We start from the raw sequence: 26,994 nt of genomic DNA, 5'->3' as shown, positions 1-26,994 counted from the left end.
ATAATTCCTAACAATGCTATTTTATTTTGTGAGGAATTTTCTTACAGTCACCAAATCATATCAAGAAACTGCAAAGAAGAAAAAAAAAACCTGGTAATTCAAAGTTTTCTTCACCTTCTTAATATCTGTTTTTGTCCGCAGACCCCAACCCCTCTGTAAGGTGCGGAAAATTTCAACCTCTGGATACTGGCGCTTGGTGAAGCACTGGTTTTGGCAGCGCCCGCCAGCAGGACACACTGTGGGGTGGCACTCATACAGCAGCATGCGGTTGATGCACTCAGAGTCTATGCCACAAGGGTTCTCGTCTGTAGCTTTACAGTTGCAACGGGGAATTTCAGATAAGTCTGCAGTGAAGATCTGTACCCTGCCTATAGGACGGTTCACCTGGAGAAAAAAACACATAGTATATCATTATCAGATAAGTCAAAACAAGAAAACAACTCCGGACCCATAAAGGACAGGTTTATTTTACTTAAAGTTGCATGCCACCTTTTATATGATTTTGAGCTTTCAAAATTTGGGATTTTGAGGGAAGATGCCATAGTGCAATAGGTTAAAGCCCCAGCCTGCAGTACCATATGAGTGCCGGTTCGAGTCCAGGCTATTCCACTTGCAATCCAGCTCCCTGCTAATACGCCGGGGAAAGCAGTGGAGGATGGCCCAAATCCTTGGACCCCTGCACCCGCATGGGAGACTTGGAGGAAGCTCCTGCCTCCTGGCATTGGACTGGCTCAGCTCTGGCCCCGCCGTTGCGGGCCATTTAGGGAGTGAACAAGCAGATCAAATATCTCTCTCTGTAACGGTCTTTCAAATAAAATAGTAAGTCTTCCTAGCAACTCCACTTCTTATCCAGCTACCTATTAATGCACCTGGGAAAGCAGCAAAAGATGGCCCAAGTAGGAGACTTGGACAGATGGATCCAGATGACATTCCTGGATCCTGGCTTAGCCCTGATCATTACAGCCATTTTGGAAATGAACCTGTGGATGGAAGATCTATCTATCTCTTTCAAAAAATAGTTAAAACTTTTTTTCAAAAAAAGATTTAGACACCTTAACATAAAAATAGACACACATTTGATATATAAAATATGAATTTCACATTTTTGAAAACTCATGTTTTAAAAATGATTAATTTCAAAGACAGTAGGCCAAGTTAATTGTATACTAGGGTTTTGCTAGTGTCACATGGTGGCACCATTGTAACTACTGCATAACAATATCCACTACTGATAGATAGGAAACTGTTGGAATGAAAACTTCTGGATAGTCTGGGTTCCCGTATTTGAAGAAGCATTTTACTTGCCAAACTGTTATAGATAAATATATATATATATGTAAAGGCCTAGAACACAGCAGAACCTTAGAGCCTCTTAAATGTGGCAGATACTACTATATATTTTTTCCATTTTGTGTCCCTTCTTTTTCTGTCATACCAAATATTCTAGAAACTCAGTCAATGTAAAATCACTATTACTTAAATTCATCAATAAAGTCCCAAATGCTCAGTTCTAGCATACTATTGTTTCTTATTCTTTAACATTACAAAATCTACAATCTGTTACTCTTCAAAAATACTGGTAAATGTTGTAAATATCTTACAAATGGAGGACTCTCACCACATGCAACTGCAAGTCACAAACTTACTAAGGAAACCAAATGCTAAGGGAGTAGAAGTCAGCAGCTAAAACTTGCTCACCCAAGACCTATCAGGTCACTTCTGATCCAAACAATTTTATTGTTATTTATTTATTTATTGGAAAGGCAAAGTTACAGAGAGAGGTCTTCCTTCCACTGGTTTACTCCTCATATGTCCACAAAGGCAAGAACTGTGTTCATCTGAAGCCAGGAGCTTCTACTGGGGCTCCCATGACAGTGCAGGAGCCCAAGAACCTGGGACACCTTCTACTGCTTTCCCAGGCCGTAGCAGAGAGCTGGACTGGAAGTGCAACAGCTGATGCCCAAACCTGCGCCCATATGGGATGCTGGCACTGCAGGCAGCGATTTTGGCCCCATGATCCAAACAATATTAACCTGACTTCCCACCCCCAAAAAGGTTCATTGTAACTCCTTTTCTCTCCATATGTTTTAATCATTCATTCTTAAGATATTACCTAATCTGTCATTAATCACAAATAAGTTTTTTCCTAACACATCATAAGCAAAAAACTGGAGGCTGGCATTTTGGCTCAAGGGTTAAACCACCACCTGTGACGTCTCGGCTGCTCCACTTCTGATCCAACTCCCTGCTAAGGGGCCTGGGAAAAAGCAGAAGATGGCATAAATATTTGCATCTCTGCCGCCCACACAGGAGACCTGGATAGAGTTCCAGGTTCCTGGTTTGGCTTGGCCACTGAAACCAATGGATGGAGTGAACCAATGGATGGAATCTCTCTCTCTTTGTCTCTCCTTTATCTGTAAATCTGCCTTTCAAATAAATGAAATAAATCAATCTTTTAGGATAATAAAAAAAATAACTCCACATGGTTAACAACAAAGACATACATGTATGTCACTTCACTCTAGATCAGGGGGATAGAAATTTCTTCTGTAAGGGCCACACAGTAAATACCTTGGCGTTCGTAGGCAGGTGTGATGCATGCATCTCTACTCTGCCACTGTAGCACAAAACCAGTCACAGAAAATACATAACAAAACAAGGATAGCTGTGTTCAAATAAAATTTAATTTACAGAAATCAAAGTTGAATTTCATATAATTCTCATGTCATGAACTATTGTTACCCAACGAATAAAAAATATTAAAATAAGTTAGTTCATGGGGATTGCATTGTGGACAATAGAAAAAATTTGGTTCATGATTTCTTTTCCTTGGAAATATATTCAAAAACAAAAAAAATTTAGAGGGAAGAAGTTGATTCCTAAAATTCTGTGAAGAAATCAGTCACAAGAAGTTGCTGTCTCAATAGCAAGGTTCAAAATGGTTGTGGTGCAATCAGCATTGTGTTATAACTAGCGGTGGTATCCGATACTGGTAACCCATGATCAGTGAGACAGTTTGAGTGCCAACTGCTATGCTTTCAGTTCCATCTTCCAGCAAGTGCTCCTGGAAAGGCAGCAGAAGCTGACCAAATATTGGGCCCTTATCATTCATGTGGGAGACATGGATGGAGTTCCTGGTTTCTGGTTTCACCCTGGCCCAGAACTGCCTTTGTGGCTATTTGGGGAACGGAAGATCTCAGTCTCCCCTTCTTTCTCTAGCTCTGCCTTTCAAATAAATCTTAAAATAGAATTGGTTGTTGAGGTACACCTCTGAAATATCTACCTTGTTATTATCTGAACCCTAGGCTTGTGTTAACAGGATTACTTTACCTTTTTCCACCTAATTAAAAAAAAAAAAAAAAAAAAAACACAACTTATTTATTTACCTCAAAGAGAGAGAAAGCTCCCAGCTGTTGGTTTGTTCCCCCAAATGCCTGCAATGCCAGAGCTGAAGCCAGGAACCAGAAATGCAATCCAGGTCTTCCATAGACCCAACTAACTGAGCTATCAACTACTGCTTCCCAGGCAGCTAGAATCAGGATCTGGAGCTGGGAATCAAGCCCAGGCACTGTGATGTGGGATGCAACCCAAATTTGTGGCCCCACTTCCCTTTTACTGAGATCTAACTACATATTGGTATTATATCTCCAAATACAGTAAGTCTATTTAATTCTCCTTATATTACCAGGGTCCAATTAGACCCAGTTAAATGTTTTACATTTATTTAAGTAATTATAATTATTTGCGAGGGCTGATATTTTATGACAATAAAAAAATTTATTTATTTAAAAAGAACACAACTAGAGGCAGAGGCTGTGGAATACCTGGTTAAGCCAACCACATGCAGAGCCAGCATCCTATATGGGCGCTGGTACAAGTACTGCTGCACTTCAAATCCAGCTCCCTATTAATGAGTGGGAAAGCAGTGGAAGATGGCCCAAGTGTTTGGGCCCCTGCCACTATGTGGAAGACCTGGAAGAAGATACAGGCTTTGGCCTGGCCTAGCCCTGGCTGTTAAATCCATTTGAGGAGTGAACCAATTCGGGAGTGAACCAACGGATAGAAGATCTCTCTCTCTCTGTCTCTCCTACTCTGTAACTCTGCCTTTCAAATAATTAAATCTTTAAAAGAAAAAAAAAATAAAATTAATTCTATTTTGTAACTAGTTTTCTGATCCATTAGTCCATTTTACAAATCTAAGATACAGTCTTCTTATCTTTAGTATGTATTACAATTTTACTCTTTCATCATTATTCATCAATTATTCCAAACAATGTAAAAAAGACTGAAAGTGAGAAAAAGGAATAATAGGCATAGTAATAGGCATGAGAACACAGTAAAATAAAAACTCAGACTTTACTTTTTGAAGACAGAATAAAAGACCAGAGAGATCATGTTTATATTAGTTTGCCAGACAGAGCAAATGAAAATCTAGGATATCCATTAAAATTTAAATTTTACATAAACAACAAATAGTTTTTTACTTTAATTATGCCCATTGCAATACCTTAAACAAATCACTTAAACAAATCACACTTTCACACCATCTCAGAAGACGTGGTGAAACTGATCTTCAAGTAAAATTTCAGAATGCCATTCTCAGAAATGTCAACAAGGCTCTGGGAAGCCTCATTTTGTTAATAAGGCTAACAGTATTACTTCTTGTTTTTTGATGTTTGCACATCAAAACCAACTTACTTGTAAAAAAGAGGTTTTAGTAAATACTAAAATTTCTAACAAATTTGTTCTTTACTATGCCTTTATTTTTACTTCTGTATTATATAAATCATATTAAAACATTAAAAGGCACAAATGGTGCACTGGACCTAGATGATACAGCGTCGACTATTTTACCAGGTAGACAGAGATCAAATTTTCTGCCCTATTCACACTGGTCACCTAAACTATCATCAGCATCAGCCATTACCAAAATATTTGTCATACATGTGATTCACACTATGTCATGGCCATTTATCATTTTCAGCATGGCTTTCATTCTTTTCAAATCAAAGATGCTGACTATGAATAGAATTTAATCTTCCTTAGATGAGAAGACTATTGCAAGGCAGCAGGAAAAATACCCACATTGGAGCCAGTACAGTGCAATAAAAGATAAAGTCACTGTCTGTGATGCCACCATCCCATAATGCATGCTGCTTGGTGTCTGAGCTGCTCACCTTCTGATCCAGCTCCCTGCTAATGGCCAGGGAAAGGATGGTTAGATGGTACAAATGTTTGGACCCCTGCAACCCATGTGGGAGAACCAGATGAGCCCCTAGCTTCAGCCTGGCCCAGTCCTGGTTACTGTGGTCATCTGGAGAGAGAACCAGCAGATGGAATATTTCTGTCTTTACCTTTCCTAACTCCTTCAAATAAATAAATTAAATAAGTACTTATTAAAAAAAAAGAAAAATACCCACATCAACAGATAGTTGATTTTTAAAGGCTTATTTATTTATTTATTTGAAAGGCAGAGTTACAAGAGACAGAGACAGAAAGAGACAGAGACCTCTACCCTCTGGTTCACTCCCCAAATGGCCACGACAGCCAGAGCTGGGCTGACGTGAAGCCAAGAGCTTCTTCTGGGTCTCCCATGTGGATGCCCAAGGACCTGGGCCAAATTCCACTGCTTTCCCGGGGCCGTAGCAGAGAGCTGGATTAGAAGTGAAGCAGCTGAGACTCAAACCAGCACGCATATGGGGTATCAGTAGTGCAGGCAGCAGTTTTACCCGTTATGCCACAACACTGGTCCCTGAAGTTGATTTTTTAAAGTGCATGCAGGATGCTCAAAACGGTGCCTAAAAATAATTGTACTTGTGATTTCCATTCTCGTCATGAGCACAGCAAGAAGAAGCAAGTTACATATGGTTTCTTTCCTGGAAAGGGTGTCAGATGAGTTTTTCCTCACCTTTATATGTTTATAAGGTGGTGGTTTCTTGTCATTCTTTCGGTCTTCTTGCAGTTGTCTTAGCTCCTTCTGGGCCTTTAATTCCTCAAATCTTGCTGCAGCTTCTTGAAGAGCTATGAAAATACACAGAACAAGTCACTTAAATTTTTCTGGGTACAGTTGTTTACTTTTTTTAGTCCCCTAAAAATTGGAGAAAATCCATCTTTTGGACAAATACCAAACACACCGTAAAAAAAACTAAGAATATATATTTTCAAGTAGGCTATATGAGGGTACTTCATAATATGTTTGGAAAATGAAATTAAAAGAGAAGGTTAGGGGCTGGGACTGTGGAGTAACAGGTTAAGCTGCAGCCTGCAAAGCCTGCATCTCATGGGGTACCGGTTCAAGTCCCAGCTGCTCCACATCCTATACAGCTCCCTGCTAATATGCCTGAGAAAGCAGCAGAAGATGGCCCTAGTGCTTGGGCCTCTGCCCTGACCAGGGAGACCTGGAAGCAGCACCTGGTTCCTGACTTCAAGCCTGGCTAAGCCCTGGCTGTTGCGGCCATTTGAGGAGTAAACCAGCAGATAGAAGATCTCTCTCTGTCTTTCCCTCTTTTTAACTCTGAGTTTCAACGAAATAAAAATATATCTTAGAAAAAAATCTATGTATGGATCTCAAAATTTTTTTGCACCAAAGTAAATTTTAATTATTTTCACTTTTTTTAAAAAAAAGATTTTTATTTATTTATTTATTTATTTATTTATTTGACAGGTAGAGTTACAGACAGAGAGACAGACAGACAGAGAGAAAGGTTCTCCCTTCCGTTGGAATGGCTACCACAGCCGGTGCGCCGCGCTGATCTGAAGCCAGGAGCGAGATGCCTCCTCCCGGCCTCCCATGAGGGCACAGGGGCCTAAGCACCTGGGCCATCCTCCATTGCCCTCCTGGGCCACAGCAGAGAGCTGGACTGGAAGAGGAGCAACTGGGACTAGAACCCAGCGCCCATATGGGATGCCGGCGCCACAGGCAAAGGATTAAACAAGTGAGCCATGGCGCTGGGCCATATTTTAACTTTTTCAAGTACCTTTGTATAGTGCCTGGGGTATTTACACATAGCAGTAAAACAAAGAATCCACAGCTAAATGGTACAAAACAGACTATATTGCCTTCAGAGAAAAACAACAACAACAACAAGAAGTTCAATGACTTGGGAAAGCCTAGGATACCATCTCCCAACAAATAAACTTTATCTGATCAATGAAGTCATTTAATTCCTGCTTCCAGGAACATTCTACCTACTGCCCTAGGTAATGTGCTCACTCTCCTTTAGAAAGGATTTTAGGTTTCAGATTTCCTCTGCTTCCTGACTATTCTCTATTGTTCTTGTACTCTCCTCCTAATATTCATTCTGTAAAAAGTAACTATTAGCTATTAATAGTGGAAAAATACTTATATCTAAAATAAATCCAACAAAATCTGAAGACCTAATTCTTCTGGAGTCATATATTTGGTATAGCAGTTAAGATGCTGTTTGGGATGCCTGCATCCCCATCAGAGTGTCTGGGTTTGAGTTCTGGCTCTGGCTCCTGATTCAAGATTCTTGCTAATGTGTACCCTAGGAGGAAAGCAGGTGATGGCTCATATAGATGGACCCCTGCTACCCATGTGGTAGACACAGATAAGAATTCCTGGCTCCTGGCTATAATTTGGCCCACCCCTGGCTGTTGAGGGTATTTGGGGGATTGAACCCTTGTATGAAATTTATGTCACTCTGTGTCTCTTTCAAATAAGTTAAAAAATAAGTTTTAAAAATTTTAACCCGTAACTGTTCACCTAGGCTAAAGAAACTTTTCCCTCTGTGGCTTTCCCCATGTTCTGTCAATTCTTTAAAGAAACATTCCCCTGAGGCTCCCCTTTTTTCTGTTTCCTTGTTAACTACTAGAGAGTGTATGTGTATTATTCAGGGTCCTAAAGATTGCCCTAAAACACAACCTTTCCCGTCCAGTCACCCAGTACACTCTACCTAGTCTTTCGCCTTAATGTCTACCAAGTATCTATCACTCACTCTATTCTTGGAAACCATTCTGTTACAGTCTCATCTTCTCTGCTCAAAATTACTTTATATAGATAACTAATCTTTCCAGCTGTCACCTCTTACATCTTTTTAGGGTCCCAACACTCCACCAACAGTCCACAGTTTCTGAAACTCTGATTGAATCCTGTAACTTATGGATCTGTTCAGGAAAGCAGCCCCTATGCTACCCCACCTACCTAGAGATTGGTAACTCAGCATGTTAGAGTTCACATATACTTTCACATAGGCTGTCTTCTTAATTCAATGTTTTAAGTACCTTCCCACTCAAAGAGTTTGGATTCTGGGTCTAATTATCAGAATGAGAAATTGTGCTTTATCTCCTGTTGACACTTGGACGCTGGGCAAGTAATTGACTTTTCTCATCTCCAAGATCAGGGTGTCATCTACCTCATAGGGTTGTCAGGACACAATCCAGAAAACAAACACTGATAAACAGTAACTGTAATTATTATTATGGTTCATTATGCAAAGTATCACTCAGGATACTTTCAAACAAACCACAGCTTCCAAGCAGTGACTCCTCAGCTTGGCCTTTCTTCCTCAGCATCTGCTCCAATGGCGCACAATGCACACTTCGGCCACAACTCTCAACAAGCAGCATCTGAATGCTGCTATTTAGGTCAGAGTCTTCCATGACCCAGAAGGCAGTGGCACCAGCCAGCCCTGAGCTGAGGCACAGAAATAGCAGAATCCCAGCGCTTCGTCAGACTCAGACTTACAGCCTGAGGCAAAGCAGAGCCTGTGATAAATGTGTATCCTACAGACATTCCCTACACAAGAAGTTTCACCTACCTACCAAGAACAGCTTTTCAACTTACACTGCAGAAAAAAAAAATCATACTGTAATGTCTAAGCATATTCAAATGGCAAAAGATATGTTGCCATTCAAAGGGCAGCTAGAGGAATCAGTTACTTTTCTAACTGATTCTCAGAGCAACATTTCTCCACTGAATAATTAAGAAAAACCGAGGCTCAGTGGCGTCTTAACCATCAGCTAAGTGGTTAGATGCTAATACTAAGGGAACCCTTTTTCTGGCCTCCATTGTCCCCACTGCCTTTACTGCCAGGTCAGTTCATAGAAGTTTTTTATTATTTCAGGACATTCAGGTTTTGACATCGACTACTTTTTTCTATAATTTTGGGTGAATTTTTACCTCTTCCCAACAAGTTGAAAAAGAAACCAAAACTAAAACCAAAATTTCCTTGAAGGAAACATGGCTTGGCTAAAGTTTTGAGCTATTCTCAGGCAAACTACAGTGTGTGTTCTATAGACTAGTTCCAGAGCTTCTTTCCACAACAAGACTGAAAAAATAAATAAATAAAGACAAAATAAACAATAAAAACATTCCCCTCACGAAAAACAGAATTAAGTAACGATTAGACTCAAAACGCTAAACCTCCGCCTGTGGCGCTGGCACTGCAGGTTCTAGTCCCAGTTGCTCCTCTTCTAGTCCAGCTCTGGCCTGGGAGGGCAGTGGAGGATGGCCCAAGTGCTTGGGTCCTGCACCTGCATGGGAGGCCGGGAGGAGGCACCTGGCTCCTGGCTTCAGAACGGCAGCAGTGTGCCGGGCGCAGCGGCCATGAGGGGGTGAACCAACGGAAAGGAAGACCTTTCTCTCTGTCTCTAACTCTGCCTGTCTAAAACAAACAAAAAAAGATTAATTTATTTGAATAAATTCAGAGACAGAGGGAGAAACTGAGAAAGAGAGATCTTCCATCTGCTCATTCACTCCCCAGAAGGATTTAAAAGCTAAGGCTTTGACTGGCTGAAGCCAGGATCCAGGTGCTTCCTCCAAGTCTGTAGGTAGGAGGAGCCCAAGCACTTGGGCCATTGTCAACTACTTTTCCCAGGCCACGAGCAGGGAGCTGGATCATAAGTAGAGCAGCTGGGATGTGAACCAGTGTCCATATGGGAGGTTGGCCCCTGCCTGTGTGACTTTTAACAGAACAGATTTTCGGCAATTAAAGGAACTAGTCTGAGAAAAGAACAGGTCAAGCTACCTTTTTTATAAGTCCCATCCACGCCTTTGCCCATCTTGTCCTTGCTGCTCACGTCCCCTTCCATGTATGGGAAGACTCGGGCCTGATGGGTCCACAGATAGTCATTAGACCCAAAGAAGAGGACAGGGAACTCGCCCACATCGTGTCTCATCTTATCAATGTTGGAAGGAACCGCTCGAGGATGGCAGATCTCTGCTGGCCACCACCTGGGAAAGGGAAAAACAAGTGAGGAAAGCCCTAGGAGGCTCCAAGGCACTAGGAAAATAACAGAATAACAGTGAGGAATCGGAATGTCTGTCTGTCCTCATGAAAGCCCAATCCTGGGCCTTATTATAATTAACTAGAGCACAGAGCATGTACCATCAGTGTGAAAAATCACTGCTTGCTCTCACATACTCTGCCACACACTTAAGACTCCACTTCAAGGGATCTAATCTGTTAGGAAGACAATTCAGCACTAGCTATTAGAGCTGGAAATCCCACCTATTTTATTCCAAAGACTGCCCGGATCAAGCTCCTTGCAGTAAATCATGAAATCTTGACAAAATGAGCATTGTGGAAGAGTAAACTAGAGCTCTTAGACAATCATGCATGTTAAATTATTTTGGCAGGCCATGCTCTATAAAAGCAATTTTAAAAAGCCAAAATTGGGCATAAACTCTAAGGATAACTACTGAGGATATGGCAGCTGTATACTGGCATGTCTGCAAGGAAGAATTCCAAAATATTAACAATGCACCTATACCTTCCTTGTTTGTGAAAAGAATATGGGTTTCTTTTCACTAACAATTTTCTACAAAGTACATACATGAGTATTATCATGTCATTGCAAATTTTAAAGTTAAGACTGTTTCTTATGAGGAAAAACCTGGGTGGTGGTAGCACCATGTCTACTCAGGAAGAGCATTACCAAAAAGAAAAACAAGCAGTGTATCTGAGATTCAAGAAATACAACATGGCAAAAGAAACCAGCAGCATTCTCCTTCAGACTTACTCACCTATATCGTCCAACTTTTACCCAAACAATCTCCCTGTAGTGTGGCTTTTTTCCTGCCTTGCAGTCATTGCAGTACCAGTTTCCTTCAGGGATATCAATGTTCAGGCATTCACGATGAAAAGCAGCAGGGCAAGAATCACAACACAAAAGGCTGCCGCCTATGGGAATCAAAAACACCTGGCATTCAGACCATAGGTTGCACATAAGGACTCAGCAAAAAAACAAACCAAAAAAAAAAAAAAAAAAAAAAAAGCCTTTGCTTAGCTCCAAACCAATTATTTATCTCCCTAGAAAAAGGTTTGGTATTTCAATTAGATATCCAGGAAGACTTTTCTATGACTATTCATCCTCTCGCTAATATTCCTGAACTCAGGACCAACACTGTGGCGTAGTGGATGAAGCCAATGCCTGCAGCACTGGCATCCCATATGTGCACCAGTTCGAGTCCCAGCTGCTTCGATCCAGCTCTCTGCTATGGCCTGGGAGGGCAGTGGAGAACGGTTCAAGTTCCTGGGCCCCTACCTTGTGGGAGACCTGGAAGAAGCCCCTGGCTCCTGGCTCCTGACTGGCCCAGCTGCAGCCATTGCAGCTATTTGGGGAGTGAACCAGTGCTGGAAGACCTCTCTCTCTGCTTCTCTATGATGCTGCCTTTCAAATAAATAGAGCTTTAAAAAAATATTCCTGAATTCCACCTCCCCACCAAGGTTTGCTGGATTCACAGCTAATAAACATGAAATTTTATTGGCAAAATTAGGTTAAGGCAATGAGGTCGGCACTAAATTCATAAAAGTCATGTATGTGCACAAACAAGGGAGAATTCAAAAAATTGGGGAAAAGAACTGAAATAAATTAATTTTGGTACAAAGCAATGTTAGAATAATACAATTTTTTTCCTTATTCACACTTTCCATGAACTTCATTTTTAATTTGAAAGGCAGAGTGACAAAGATCTTCCATTTGCTGATTCACTCCTCAAATGTCCTTGTTGGGGTTTGGGAAAGTCAGGAGTCTGGAACTCTATTCGAGTCTCCCAGGTGGGTGGCAGGAGATGGAGTACTTGGGCGATTGTGTGCATTCTCAGGCACATTAGCAAGGTAGCTAGATTGAAAGCAGAACAGCCAAAGACTAGAATCAGTGCTCAAAACTTAATCTGTTCCCAAAACAATGCTGGCCCCTCAATTAACTTTTTAAGTCCCCTAATATGCATAGAATTCTAAGTTTTTAAATCAAGATAAACATATCTTTTAACTACATTTCCATAAACTTCTGTATCCTCATTTATTTTTAAAATTTATTTAAAAGGGGGCGGGTTCTGTGGCATAGCAGGCTAAGTGTCTGCCTATGGTGCAGGCACCCCATATGGGTTCCCATTCATGTCCCAGCTGCTCCTCTTTCAATCCAGCTCTCTGTATGGCCTGGGAAATCAGAAGATGGTCCAGCTGCTTGGGCCCCTGCACACATGTGGGAGGCCTGGAAGAAACTCCTGGCTTCAGACTGGCCATTGCAGCCATTTGAGGAGTGAACCAGCGGATGGAAGACATTTCTCTCAGGGATGGTGCTGTGGTGTAGCAGGTAAAGCCACTGCCTGCAGTGCCAGCATCTCATTTGGGTGCCGGTTCAAGTCTCAGCTGCTCCATTCCCAACCCAGCTCTCTGCTATGGCTTGGCAAAGCAGTAGAAGATGGCCCAAGTCCTTGGGCCCCTGCAAGGGAGACCCAGAAGAAGCTCCTGGCTTCAGACCAGCCCAGTTCCAGCCATTACAGCTGTTTTGGGAGTGAACCCGCAGGTGGAAGACCTCTCTCTCTCTCTCTCTCTCTCTGCCTGTCAAATGAATACATAAATCTTCAAAAAAAAAAAAAAAAAAAAGACCTTTTCTTTTTCCACCTCTGTCTGAGGCTCTACCTCTCAAATAAATAAATAAAATCTTTTAAAAAATGTAGTATTTAAGATGCAGAGAGAGAGGGAAAGACAAAAAGAGAAAGCTAACATATGCTAGTTCATTCTCCAAATGCTTATGTCAATGATGAATTTGGGAACCAGGAACTCAGTTGTTTTCCTTGATTTTTCAGGCTTGCTTTCTCCCATTTTCAAGTAAACATTTGACAAACATGCAAGTATGAATCACTGTAGTATATCAGTAAGTGACAACTAGAAGTGCTCCCTGATGTCTGGGACAGCAGTTGGGAGCAGGCATTGTGGCACAGTGGGCTAAGGCTCCAACTAGGACACCTGCATTCCATATTAGAGTTCTTAGGATCACTTCTCTCCTGAGCTTCCAATTCAGCTTCCTATTAATAAGCCTGGGAGGCAAAAGATGATGGCCCATGCACTTGAGTCCCAACACTCTTGTGAGAAACCTGGATGGAGTTGTTGGGTTCCAGGCTTCAGTCCGGCCCAGCCCCATCTGTTGAAGGCACTTGGGGAGTGAACCCGCAGATGGAAGATCTCTCCCACTGTTTCTCCCTCTCTCTGTCATTCTGCCTTTGAATTAACTAACTGAATAAATCTTCAATAAAATATTTTAATAAAAAAGTGATGCTATCTGAACAATGTAGACAGTTCAGATGGGAGCCAGACAGAGTGCAACAGAGCTGCAGCATAAGTACTTCACAATTCACAAAAAACATTCACTTCAGGGCTGAGTTTTTTTAATTTCTTATATTTTTTCTATCTTTTAAGCCATTTTGGTATTTATAGGGGATGAGTTTTTTTTTTTTAAGTTGTACAATTTATTGACAAAATTTTTTTCAGAATATTCTCATATTTTTAATATTTGATAGTATACATAGTTATGCCACACTTTCCATCATGATACTGGATAACTTTATTAAGAGGTTACTAAATTTTTCAAAACACAATGTTTTATTTCCAATTTTTCTCTATTTCTTTTCCATTGTATTGATTTTTTTGCATTTATTTCTATTTCTTCTGTTTATATTTGCTTTTCTTTTTCTAGTTTCTCAAAGAGGAAGCTGAGATCATGATACTTCTCGTCTTTTGAAACAGGTCTTACACTTTTTAAAATATCCTCCCCCTCCCCACAAGCACTGCTTTAACTGCAACCTACATATTTTTGTTATTATTTTACAGAAGTTCAGGATCTATAAGATATGTCCTTCAGTAATAACACTTTGTGTTCAGAATAAAAACCCCTCTCAGCCTTTGTTGTTATATTTTATTTACACAGGTTATAAACCAAATACACTGCTACTTTTGCTTAAAGAACTATCTTTATTTGGAAGAAAAAAGTCTGTATTTGCCTACATATTTAGCATTTTTGGTGCTCTTCATTCCTTTGTATAAAGGCAGAATTCCATCCAGAATCAATTTTTAATTGGAGGACTTTAACATTTCTTATAATGTTAAGCTGTTCACATAATTAATTCTTTCAATTTCTGTGAAAAACCTTTTATTCACCTCTGTTTTGACAGGTGATTTCACTGGATATAGAATTCTAAATGAGGCTTTCTTCCTTTGAGAACTTTGGTGACACTGCTATAGTATCTACTGTTTCATGTTTTTTTTTTTTTTTTTGTTCCCCTCTATAGAGAAATCTGCTGTCCACCCTTGTTCTTTTCCCCTTCTGGCTCTGTTAACACTTTTCTCTTAATAATTGATTTTAAGCAGCAGACCAGCTGGACTCAAATCGGTACCTAAATGGGATGCTGGAGCAAGAGAAAGCGGCTTTACCCACTATGCCACAGCACCAACCCTGGCTGCTCCACTTTCAGTCCATCTCCCTGCTAATGTGTCTGGGAAAGCAGTGGAAAATGGCCCAAGTACTTGTCCCCTGGCACCCACGTGGGAGACATAGATGGAGTTCCAGGCTCCTGGCTTCAAGAAGCCTGGCCCAGCCTTGTCTGCTGCAGCCATTTCAGGGAGTAAACCAGTAAGTGAAAGATGTCTGTTTCTCTATATAATGCTACCTTTCAAACAAATAAATAATCCTAAAAACAAAATAATTATTTTTAATCCAGATATCTACCCTTCTATTTGTTGACATGTATAAATGTCTGGAGTAATATCCCTAAATAGTAAGGAATGTTTATTCTTCTGAGGTTGGGATTTAGGAGAATCTTTCTGTTTGTTCTTTTGTTTATGCTTCAAGTTTATCATTTTAATAAAAATAAAATTATTCAAAATTATAAATTAAATGCTCTTCCCCATTGGGCAACAAAACCAAGTTCTGATATGTAATCCAGGATACCATTTTAAAATATTTCTTTCAGTGGTATTGTGAAGAAAAGTATTTTTGTTGCAATTTAAAAAACATATTTATCTTTCATTAGACTACTTACACAGCAAGAAGTCAAATCTTACCTTCTGAGCACACGAAACACCAGCTAACATTCACATGCTCATGGTTTCGACAGCCCCGTCTAGGGGTAAAGTGATTAGGACAGATGATACTATTAGATGCAAGGATCTTTGACCCGGCAGCCAGGCAGAAGTCATTGGCATGGTATGCCACCGGACAGCGGACACAGCGCATCAGACGTCCTAAATATATGAGAAGCAAGAAAGCCAGGGAGAAACAAAAGAAAAACAAAGACAATAAATACAAGAATAATATAAGTTAGTCAGTCTATTTGACAGCATTGAGAAATGTCAGATATGCAAGTTAGGAATATTAGGACAATGGACATGAAAATACCCTATCCATCATAAAAACTCAGATGGGAGCTATGTGAAAAATGTTTACAGGGAGTCAGATCCCACCACATAAAGCCTTACCCCAATGGCTAGAGTACCACAGCGGTTGCCCTGAATGCTAGGAAACTAGGAATCAGTCCCAGACTAAATAAAGGGGAGCTGGATGACAGTACTGCTTGCCTGGTACTGCGATTCTTAAGACTTTCAGGTGAATGAAGTTCTCGCCTCTTCCAGAAGAAACCTATCGCCTAAACCTAATTCACCAAAAGCCATTATTAAGCTAGTTACTTATGCAATTGTTTCAATAATAGCAATTTAAAAGGGGATAAACTAATTTTGTTCCAGCAAATTAAAATATTGTACTCAGGACTGATGAGATCTACAGGGTAAGGAAATCATCTGACAAAAGGTACTGCCAATCTATGTTTGCTATATTTTGTCTGCTCAATCCTCTTTGAGAAGGGTAGGAATTCTTGTTGTGAAATATGCATTTAACAGAACACTACTGTTAAATATAAAGAAAAGATTGTTTGCCAATGAGAAGATTTCAAAACTTGATCCTATCTATACTCACAGAAAATTTTTAAAAACTTAGCTCTCAACCTAACTTTTAAGCAGAACAAAGTATCCATGAAAAGAGCTTCCATTATAAAACATAAATCAACACAATACACCAAAATCTGACATAAGTTTCTGAATGACATAACATCTCACAAGCACAGACACAATGATCACAGAAAACAAAACACTTTGATCTTCTAACTAGAACAGGGAGAGGAGGACATGCAGCAGACAACTTCTTCAAATTAAATCTCACATGAAATTCAACATTTAAAATTACCCCAGAACTCCAGGGCTTAATAGAAGACAATGTGGTGACTGCTTAGGCCAGAAAGAGGTCTACCAAACTTCATTTGAAAATATCTGTATCAATAAAAACTGAGTGCCACAACTACAGAGTTGCACATGAGAAACTATACCTTTAGACGCAGAAACACTGGCTGGATTAGCAGCATGGCAGGTTATACAGATGTGGAGGGAGCACCGGAAGCCCTTGTTCTGCATGACTGTTGGTGGGTACTTCTGCACACACTCTTCATGGTAGAACTTTCCACATAAGGGCAGAAGGCACCTTTTAACATCTTCCCCACTCTGTTTACATACAAAACAGGTATGGATTCCTGGGAAGCCAGAAAAGACAACAAATCAAGAATCTACAAACTAAATCAAGCATCTACAGAAAACTAAACTATTACGTGAAGAGTTACACAGGAACTTCAAAACAGACTGATTAGGCTAACAGCTGAAACCAATGAACAATCTTAATCATTATAAATGGACAATCTAACAGAACATGTTGATGATGTGATGCACAGGAGTACATACTGTAAATGAAGCATTACCGACAAAAGGAAAACAACCTAAATATAATCAAACCTCTAGATCTTACTAAAAGATATTTTACAGGAAATGCACAGAATAGAACATATTAAAGGAATACCTCAAAGATGCAACCAAGCTAGTCAGGCAAATGGAAAGTTCATTTTTTAAAGATTTATTTATTTATTTGAAAGGCAGAGATGCAGCAAAACAAAGGCGGAGGGGGAGACAGAGAGATTGAGAGAGAATATATCTTCCATCTACTGGTTTACTCACCAGATGGCTGCAACAGCTGGAGCTGGGCTGAGCTGAAGCCAGGAGCCAGGAACTTCTTCCAGGTCACCCCCATGGGTGCAGGGGCCCAAGCACTTGGGCTATCTTCCATTGCTTTCCCAGACCATTAGCAGGGAGTTGGATCAGAAGTGGAGCAGTTGGGACTCGAACTGGTGCCCATATGCAGATGGAGACTTAACCTACTATGCCACAGTACCGGCCCCAATAACAAGGTTGAAAAAAAAAACAACAAATTAAGGGCTTTTATAATGGTGTAGTGAGTTAAGTGCCAACTGTGAAACTGGCATCCCATATGGGCAGAGGTTTGAGTCCCAGCTACTCCACTTCCAATCCAGCTCCCTGCTGATAATGCCCTGGAAAAAACATTAGAAGATGGTCCAACAGTTTGGACTCCCGCCACCCACATGGGACACCTGGGTGAAGCTCCTGGCTTCGACTTGGGTCAGCCCTACATACCTGTTGTGGCCATCTCAGGATGAATCAGTGGATGGAAGATCTTTCTTTCAAATAAATATATAAATAAATAATTTTTTAAAAAATTAACTACACAATTATAAAGAAGCAAACCTCTGCCTGATGCTTTAGAACTGGCAGCTGAAATATCTGTTAGGCTAAACACTTGCCCTAGCAAGATTTCTTGAGGCCAGCTTCACGGCATAGTGGGTAAAGTGTTCCCTCAACGTCAGCATCCCATATGGGCACCATTTCAATTTCAGCTGCTCTACTTCCAATACAGCTCGCTGTTAATGGCCTGGGAAAGCAGTGGAAGATGGTTCAGATTTTGAGCCCCTGCCACCATGTGGAAGATCCAGATGAAACTCCTGACTCCTGTTTTAGCCTGGCCTAGTGCTGGCCATTGAGGCCATTTGGGAAGTAAACCAGCAGATGGAAGATTCTCTCTCTCTCTCTAGCTGTAAAACTTTTTCAAAATAAATAAATCAATCTTTAAAAAGATTGATTTAAATGACACCAAAGCAAGGTCAATTAAAAAAGCAAACTGATAAACTAGATGTCATCACAATTAAATTCTTCAGCTTTTCTAAAGACATCATTAAGAAAATGAACCTACTGAAGTAGAATGTAGAAAAACAATTAAGTGGCATCCAAATCAAAAAAGGGGAGGGCAAACTGTCCCTTGGTGGAGACAAGAAAATGCTAAAAGATTCCACCAAAAACTAGAACTAATATCCAAATTCAGTAATGTTGCAGAACAAAGTGAACATATAAAAATAAGTTGCAAAAAAAAAATTTGTAGCATTTCTATATGTTAATAGTTAACTGTCTGAAAAAGAAATCAAGGAATCAGTTCTATTTACAATACCTACAAAAATGTGGAGTAAAATTAACCAAGGAGGTAAAAATCTCTATACTACAAACTACAAAGCACTGAATATCATGTCATAAATGTAGATACTGCCTGTTCACAAAACCAAAGAATATTGCTAAAATGACATGCTATCTAAAATGATCTATCGAATCCACACATGTCCTATTAAAACACCAATGAATTTCTTCACAGAAATAGATTAATCCTAAAATTTATATGGAACTAAAATAAGAGCCGGAACAGTCAAAGCAATCTTAAGAAATAGAAAAAACAACAAACAAAAAAACCACAAAGCTAGAGGCATTGTGGTAAGACAGATTAAAATATAGTACAAAGCTACAGTAATCAAAACAGCACTGTTTTGGAAAAAACACACAGACCAATGGAACACAAAGGGTTCAGAAATAAATCCCTGCCATCTACAGATAACCGATCTTTCATAAAGGCGTCAAGAACACATTGAGGAAGGATACCCACATGCAGAAAAACAAAACCTTACCCTTATCTCTCATACAAAACTGTTTTCAAGATGGATTAAAGACTTAAATATAAGATATGAAACTATTAGAAGAAGACAGAGAAACCGCTACCTAATACTACACTGGTCAAAGACATTTTGGATATGACCTCCAAGCACAGGCAACATGGGATTGTATCAATCTAAAAAGTTTCTGCACAGTAAAGGAACAATCAACTGAGTGACAAGACAAACTACTAAACAAGAGAAAATATTTGGAAATTATACAGTCGGCAAAGGGTTAATATCCAGAATATAAGGAACTGAAACAACCCAAAACTCAAAAACATCCAATTAAAAATGAGTGAAAGACCATAATCAATATTTCTCAAAAGGAGAAATAAAAACAGCCCACAAGTGTATTTAAAAAATGATCAACACCACATAGAAAAATGTGAATCAAAACTATAATAATCATCTGACTCTACTCAGAATGGCTAATGTAGAAACATAAAGCAGTGTTGGGGCTGGTGTAGTGGGCTAAGCCTCCACCTGCGGCACCAGAATCCCATATGGGTGCTGGTTCAAGTTCCAGCTGTTCTTCCTATCAAGCTTTCTGCAAAGACCTGGGAAAACAGTTGAAGATGGCCCCAAGTCCTTGGGCCTCTGCAACCACGTGGGAAACCCAGAGGAAGCTCCAAGCTCCTGGCTTTGGATCGGCTTAGCTCTGGCCATTGCGGCCATCTGGGAAGTGAACCAGCAGATGGAAGACGTTTCTCTCTGTCTCTCCCTCTCTCTTTATATCTCAAATAAATACATAAATAAAATTAAAAAAAAAAAAGAAAGAAAGACAAGACAGTGTTGGTTAGGACATAGACAAGAGAACACTAATACACAACTGGTAGGAATATAAATTAGTGCAGCCAACATGGAAAACCTTATGAAGGTTCCTCAAAAAAAAAAATCAACAAGGAGCTGTGGCACAGCAGGTTAAGCTGCTGCCTGCAATGCTGGCATCCCATATGGCCGCCGGTTCCAGTCCCAACTGCTCCACTTCCGATCCAGCTCTCTGCTAGGGTCTGGGAAAGCAGTAGAAGACAGGCCCAAGTACTTGGGCCCCTATACCTGCATGGGAGATCTGGAGGAAGCTCCTGGCTCCTGGCAGTTGTGGCCAATTGGGGAGTGAACTAGCAGAACAATGTCCCCCCCCCACCCCCCGCCGCTCCTTCTCTCTAACTCTGACTTTCAAGGAAAATGAATAAATATTTAGATAAATAAATAAATAAATTTAAAAAAAATGTAAACAAAGACCCAGCAATCCCACTACTGGATATACAACGAAAGGAAAATAAATCAGTACATCAAAGAGATAGCTGCACTCTCATGTTTATTCCAGCACTACTCACAACAGTCAAGATAGAAAATTACCTGGATAAACGCAAAAAAGAAAACATGGTACATACAAAAGAATATTGCCGCAAAAAAGATGAAATCGGGTTGTTTGTTTGCAACAATATGGGTGGGAACTAGAGGATGTTAAGTCAAGTCAGGGACAGAAAGACAAGTGGAATCTTTAAAATGTCACTGCACAGCATAAGGAGGAGACAGGAATTGAGGACATGAGCAGAAGGTTACAACTAGCTGGAAGGAATGAATTCTGATTATCTATTAATAGGAAACGTAACCACAAATAACAATGATATAACATAGGTTTCAAAAAAGCTGTAAGAAGAGATATCAAATGGTACCACCACAAAGAAAAGATGAATCTTTGAGGTGATCAGTACAGCTTATCACATTGAGTTGATCATTGCATAATATACACATGTATCAAAGTTGCCCACTGTACCCCATAAACGTATACAATTATGCCAATTTTAAAAACTAAAATAATTTTTAAAAATTTTTAAAGGAAAACAAAAAAGCAAGCTATAGATTAGGTGTAAGAAAACTAACTGGGGCCAGTGCTGTGGCACAGGGGTTTAAGCTGCTGCTTGCAATGCCAGCAACCCATATAACCGCCTGTTTGCTTCTGGTCTGCTCCACTTCTGATCCAGCTACCTGCTAATGCATCTGGGAAAGCAGGAAAAGATGACCCAAGTCCTTGGGACCCTGCACCCACATGGGAGATCATTCCAGGCTTATGGCTTCAGCCTGGGCCAACTCCAGCTGTTGCAGTTATTTGGGGAATAAACCAGCTTCCTTTATCTGCCTCATTACTCCACAAAATCATCTCATTTCAATGCTACCTTTTCAAAAAATATGCTCTTCTGATGCTGTAAGTATACTCCACCCTTTTACACTCTTTGTAGAAATTTATTTACTATCCTAGTTTAAGAACTGTATCCTACAAACCACTAAAGTCAACTTCAAGAAGCAGAGTACACTGCTCCCCAATCACCATTCAACCTGATTTAGTACACTCTGGCAAAATGTCAAACACATTCTCATCTTCAAGTACAAAAGCCTCTTTTCACTCTTCATCTTCCTTAGTGTCTTTGCCACATCTGCCTCTGCCAATGACACTCCACTCCTGTGGTTTTATAGATACCGACAGCTATTTTATAGATGCTGACTCCAGCAGTTCCTCCTATGGCCCTCCTCTCACTACACAGATGCCTTCTCTTTAGATGACATCATCTACAACTAGGGCTTCAATGACTTAAGAGCATAAGACTGATACTTTCATCTCTGATTTTTCTACTACTTAAATGCTGTAGTACCTACATAATGATGCTGAAAAATGAACATGCCCTTAAGATAAGCTAGTCTCAGCTGACCATTCCTATTTTCTGATCCAATCCCCATTCACACATTCTCAAAGACGTACTTATGGGGCTGGCACTGTGGTGTAGTGGGTAAAGCCATTGCCTGAGGCGTCAGCATCCCATATGGGTTCCAGTTAGAGTCCTGGCTGCTCCATCTCTCTCTTTTTTTAAAAAAAAATTAATTATCCATTCGAAAGAAAGAGTTATAGAGAGGCAAAGGCAGAGACAGAGAGAGCTTCCTCTCTCTGTTACTCTGCTTTCGAATAAATATTTAAAAAAAAAAAAAAAAGACATTTATTTATTTGAAAGGCAAAGTTACAGAAAGAGGGAAAGACACAAAGAGAGGTCTTCCATCTGCTGGTTCATGCCCCAAATAGCCTCTGTGACTGAGGCTGTGCCAGGCTGAAACAAGGAGTCTAGAACTCCTTCTGGCTCTAACACAGGGGTGCAGAGAAACAAGGACTTGGGCCATCTTCAACTGCTTTCTCAAGCACATTAGCAAGGAGCTAGATCAAAAGTAGAGCAGCCAAGACACAGAACAGCGCCCATATGGGAGGCAGGCATTGCATTGACAGGCAGAGTGGACAGTGAGAGACAGAGAGAAAGATCTTCCTTTTCCATTGGTTCACCCTCCAATGGACGCTGCGGCCAGCACACCGCGCTGATCCGAAGCCACGAGCCGGGCACTTATCCTGGTCTCCCATACTGGTGCAGGGCCCAAGGACTTGGGCCATCCTCCACTGCACTCCCGGGCCACAGCAGAGAGCTGGACTGGAAGAGGAGCAACCGGGACAGAATCCAGCGCCCCGACTAGGACTAGAACCTGGTGTGCCGGCGCCGCAGGCAGAGGATTAGCCTATTGAGCCGCTGCACAGGCCAGAAAGACATTTTTTCATTTGCTCTTTCACTACACAAATGGTTGCATGAGCTTGGGCTGGACCAGGTTGAAGCCAGGAGCCAGGAATTCATGCCTGCCACATTGGTGGCAGGGACTCAAATACTTCAGTCATTATCTGGTGCTTCCCAGAAGAATTAAGTGGGGTGCTGGGATCCAAAGCAAGAACGGCCATGTCTCAAACTACCACTCTGTAATGGAAAAAGGATTTCCCAAGTGGCATCAAAAACCAACTTCTTTCTTGCCTTATGAAAATGCATAAATCCAGGGCTGGCACTGTGGTATAGCAGGCTAAGCTTCCGACTATGGTGCCGGCATCCCATATGGGTTTCAGTTCGTTTCCCGGCTGCTGTTCTTCTGATTTAGCTCTCTGCTTATAGCCTGGAAAAGCAGTGGAAGATGGCCCAAAAGTTTGGGCCCCTGAACCCACATAGGAGACCCAGAAGAAGCTCCTGACTCCCCGGCTTTGGATTGGCCCAGCTCTGGCCTTTGCGGCCATTTGGAAAGTTAACCAGCAGGTGGAAGATCTCTCTCTCTGTAACTCTGCCTCTCAAATAAATTAACAAAAAAACAATCCTAAGTGTATAGTTCATAAACACACCACCAGACCAAGAAACATAAAATATCACCTGTCACTGAAAAGCTCTCCTTAGTCACTCCTTCTACTATTAACTAAAATATCTCAAACTCTAAATACACTGCATATCTTTCTCACCCCACAACATTTCATGCACTTTCATTACTAGACTCTGTGCCCTTTTCTTGCCCCAGAGCAATTTCTATCTTTTCCAAGCCAAACTCAGTTTTCTTCCTAAATGGTAGAGTTCATACTTGTTCACACTATACTTCCAATAATGTGATCCATTTATTATTTGGTATACTTTTCTGAGGGCAGGGACCACAAAGAACCCATTTCTGATTCTGTAGCAACCAGCCCAGTAGTAAAACAAAACAGTGTCCCCAGTTAATGTTTTTCCCCCTTGAAAAGCTTACAACAAAAACCATCTTCATAAGACTCTTTGGTATCTACTTTACCTGTTCGACATTCATTGCAGATGAATTTTCCTCTGGGCATCTCAGTCAACCCAAGGCACTCCAGGTGGAAAGCCCCACAGCACTGAGCCTCACACAAGAGCAGCTCACCCAGTTTCTCACAGTTCTGTTAAAACAAGAAAAGAAGTCTGTCTGTAGAAAAAGGTCTTTGAAACTCTCAATTGGAAGGGCCTCATGAAAACAAGGTTAAGAAGCAGTTTTGTCAGAAACAAGAAATGTCACCATTCATTCTACTAATAGCTAATAATTACCTCCTCTGTGCCAGGCATCACAAAGTTTCTGGCTTTTAAGGTTCTTATATTCTAGTAATAAAAGATGCAAGTGAACAATTAAATAGGAAAGGTCAGATAACAAATGTTGAGTAGAAAATCAAAACAGATTCAAAACAGATTGGTGATCAGGGATGACATCTCAAGCACAGCTTGTAATGACGTTTCAACCACTTGAAGATTTGAAGGACCCAGCGAGCAGCAAGTACAGAAAATCCACAAGAGGAAATCCTATGGACTGTTTGAGAATCACTAGGAAAGACAGTGTCTATGTAGACCAAGGTACGAAGCAGCCAAATAAATAAATAAATAAATAAAAGATTAAAAAAAAACAAGCAAGAAAGATGTAGATGCTTGTAGTTTCAGATTTTATTCTAATCGCAAAGGTGTGCCTTTATAGTTTTACCAAGGGATGGCTAAAATCAGTTCCTTTTTTTATTTTTTAAGTTTTATTTATTTATTTGAAAGCCAGTTACAGAGAGAGAGGATGGGGGGGAGGGAGAAAGAGAGAGACAGAGACAGAGAGACAGAGACAGAGAGATGGGTATTCCATCAGATGGTTCACTCCCCAATCGACCGCAATAGTCAGAGCTGTGCCAATCCGAAGTCAGGAGTCAGGAGCTTCTTCCAGGTCTCCCACACGGGTGCAGGGGCCCAAGGACTTGGGCCATCTTCTACTGCTTTCCCAGGCCATAACAGAGAGCTGGATCAGAAGAGGAGCAGCCGAGTCTCGAACTGGTGCCCATATGGGATGCCAGTGCTTCAGGCCAGGGCATTAACACCCTGCATCACAGTGCAGGCCCCCAATTGTTCTTTTAAAAAGAGCCCTCCAACTGCTACACAGAGAACTGACTTCAAGACAAAAAGGGCAGAGCAGAGTAGAGAAGAGAAGAGAGACAAGTCAGGAGGCTACTGTAGTGGTTGATGATAGTGACGCTGGCCTGCTGCTCCTATAAACTTCTGACCAGCCCTAGGAGATGAATCTAGAACCATCTCAAAGTGACTGTGTTTCTGAAACAATCTCATCTAAGGCAGTGTCATTTAAGACAGAGGTTTAGGAATAAGAATCCAAAACAGTTGCTATGAAGACACTGTAAGAGCTATGAAAATTCTGCAAATTCTCAACATTTGCTTCTATCACCACTCTAAAATCCTGATTTGTATCCCTATAATTAGCATAAAGATGCTAAAAATGGGGAGGGGGTGTGTGAAAGGCCTTACATACTCCACCCCACTAATGACAAACTCAGCACATGCTCAAAGCCCTTACATAAAATAGCACACTATTTGCACATAATGTATGCACATTCTCCCATATACTCTAAATTTATATTAATAATACCTCAGATTTCTATGTAAAAAGTTGTTGCACCATATTGTTTAAGGAATAATGGCAAGGGGAAAAAAAAGTCTGCACATGTTCAGTACAGATGTAACCATCTTCACCTAACTACATAGTCAGCAACAATCCTGCCCACTCCCACCCCTCAATTTCTGATCTATGACTGACTGAATCTAAGGATATGAAACCTACATATAGAAGAGCCAATTATACTTATGTAAGGCAAGAAAGAGAAAACTGACTCAGCAAGTTCTATTGTCTTAAGGACTCAAAGAAACAGAACAGATGTTGGTCACCCAAAGACATCAAAGCATAAATAAATAAATGAGTAGGAACATTGTGGGAAGAAAGGCCAAAAAGGAATTCTATAGCCATAATAAACTGGTAGTATAAGCTGTTCTCAAATATTTGAATCTCTCATTGTCCACTATCAATATGCAGAAACTGAAAAATGCCATGTTATATATTTTACTTTGTATGTACAGAGTGCCAATCATATCAGTTTTCACAAATTCAGAGAGACTTCAAATACAGTAAAAAATGAAAGAACAAAACTTTCAAATTAACTGTTATGGACCACACAATGCATTTTTAAAACTAGGTCACAACAGAGTAAGTGAAAGCGCTAACAACAGGAAAACAAATTCACAGACTGATCCACACAACCCAGCGCCACAGAGACAGCATATCTGTGAACTTTTTTTTTTTTTTTCAAATAATCTTTGTAAAATGTATTTGGACTATGACTTTTCCAGCTCAGTAAACACTGGGCATAAATGTCTGAGCATTAATACTGTGTTTGAGATTTAGTCTGAATACGATCAGCATTCTTTATATAGTAGTGAAAAGGAATAAGCAAAAAAAAATTGGAATGAAATTAAATTAGTCACAACATATTCTGAGCCTTTCTAATAGTTTCGATGAAAACAAAGTAATATTTTCAAATTTTATATGACAGGCTTTAAGAATTTACATAAGTAAATTTAGAACCTTTAAAAAAAATAAAAAAAAAGAACATGCACAAAGCAACAATTTAATTGACTCCTCCCAAAGCCACACAAAGGCACGTTAACAACAGAGTGGTATCTCAGATACGGAGAGTGCGTCCCAACCTAACCTGACAATGTGAAGGCTTTACATGCACACAGCCTCAGTTTACATCTGGGCTTTATGGTATCCCTCAAACAGGCTATTTAACCTGCATGACTGAGCTTCTTGCTACCCGATGAGAACACTATGACTGAATGATGTAATCTTTATAAAGTGCTTGGAATGTTCCCTGATACATAGTAAATACTGTGTAAGTATTTATTAAACCAGAAAATATGTCATAGGCTTTCTAAAGTTATCACTTTAAAACAAGCAAACAAAAAAATCTCAAAGCTAAAATCACTCTTGAAAACTTTTTCTCTTCCTTTCTCTTTGGGTAGATGGAAGAATTACAGCCTTAAATGGAGTGACTCTACTGGAATCGTTCAAAAGCACATTTATTCTGTGATAATTGAGTTACTAAGAGACACAGAGAGGGTTTCCCTTAGAAGATAAGCATGCAATGAAAATACAAGTGGGCA

General features: G+C 40.3%; 1 protein-coding gene across 30 annotated transcripts in view; it reads right to left on the bottom strand.

Annotated features, from left to right (window-relative positions):
* Positions 1-26,994, bottom strand: part of NSD1 (nuclear receptor binding SET domain protein 1) — a 148,907-nt gene that overhangs the window by 21,400 nt on the left and 100,513 nt on the right. For all 30 annotated transcript variants that reach the window (XR_016235582.1, XM_089335116.1, XM_089335117.1 and 27 more), the window contains 7 exons: positions 23,795-23,918; positions 16,619-16,819; positions 15,306-15,485; positions 10,988-11,144; positions 9,990-10,195; positions 5,909-6,021; positions 115-384 (listed from right to left, as the gene is read on the bottom strand). Coding sequence is in view for 29 of the 30 variants with exons in the window: in XM_089335116.1 (XP_089191242.1) it covers positions 115-384; positions 5,909-6,021; positions 9,990-10,195; positions 10,988-11,144; positions 15,306-15,485; positions 16,619-16,819; positions 23,795-23,918 (1,251 nt within the window). In the remaining variant the exon portion in view is untranslated. The remainder of the gene's footprint in view (positions 1-114; positions 385-5,908; positions 6,022-9,989; positions 10,196-10,987; positions 11,145-15,305; positions 15,486-16,618; positions 16,820-23,794; positions 23,919-26,994) is intronic.

Source organism: Oryctolagus cuniculus, chromosome 6 (genome assembly GCF_051225735.1).
Source record: "Oryctolagus cuniculus isolate XC-2025 breed Fujian yellow rabbit chromosome 6, ASM5122573v1, whole genome shotgun sequence".
NCBI classification, from domain to species: Eukaryota; Metazoa; Chordata; class Mammalia; order Lagomorpha; family Leporidae; genus Oryctolagus; species Oryctolagus cuniculus.
Note: the sequence above shows the minus strand (reverse complement) of the source record. Positions and strands in the feature narration are given on the sequence as shown.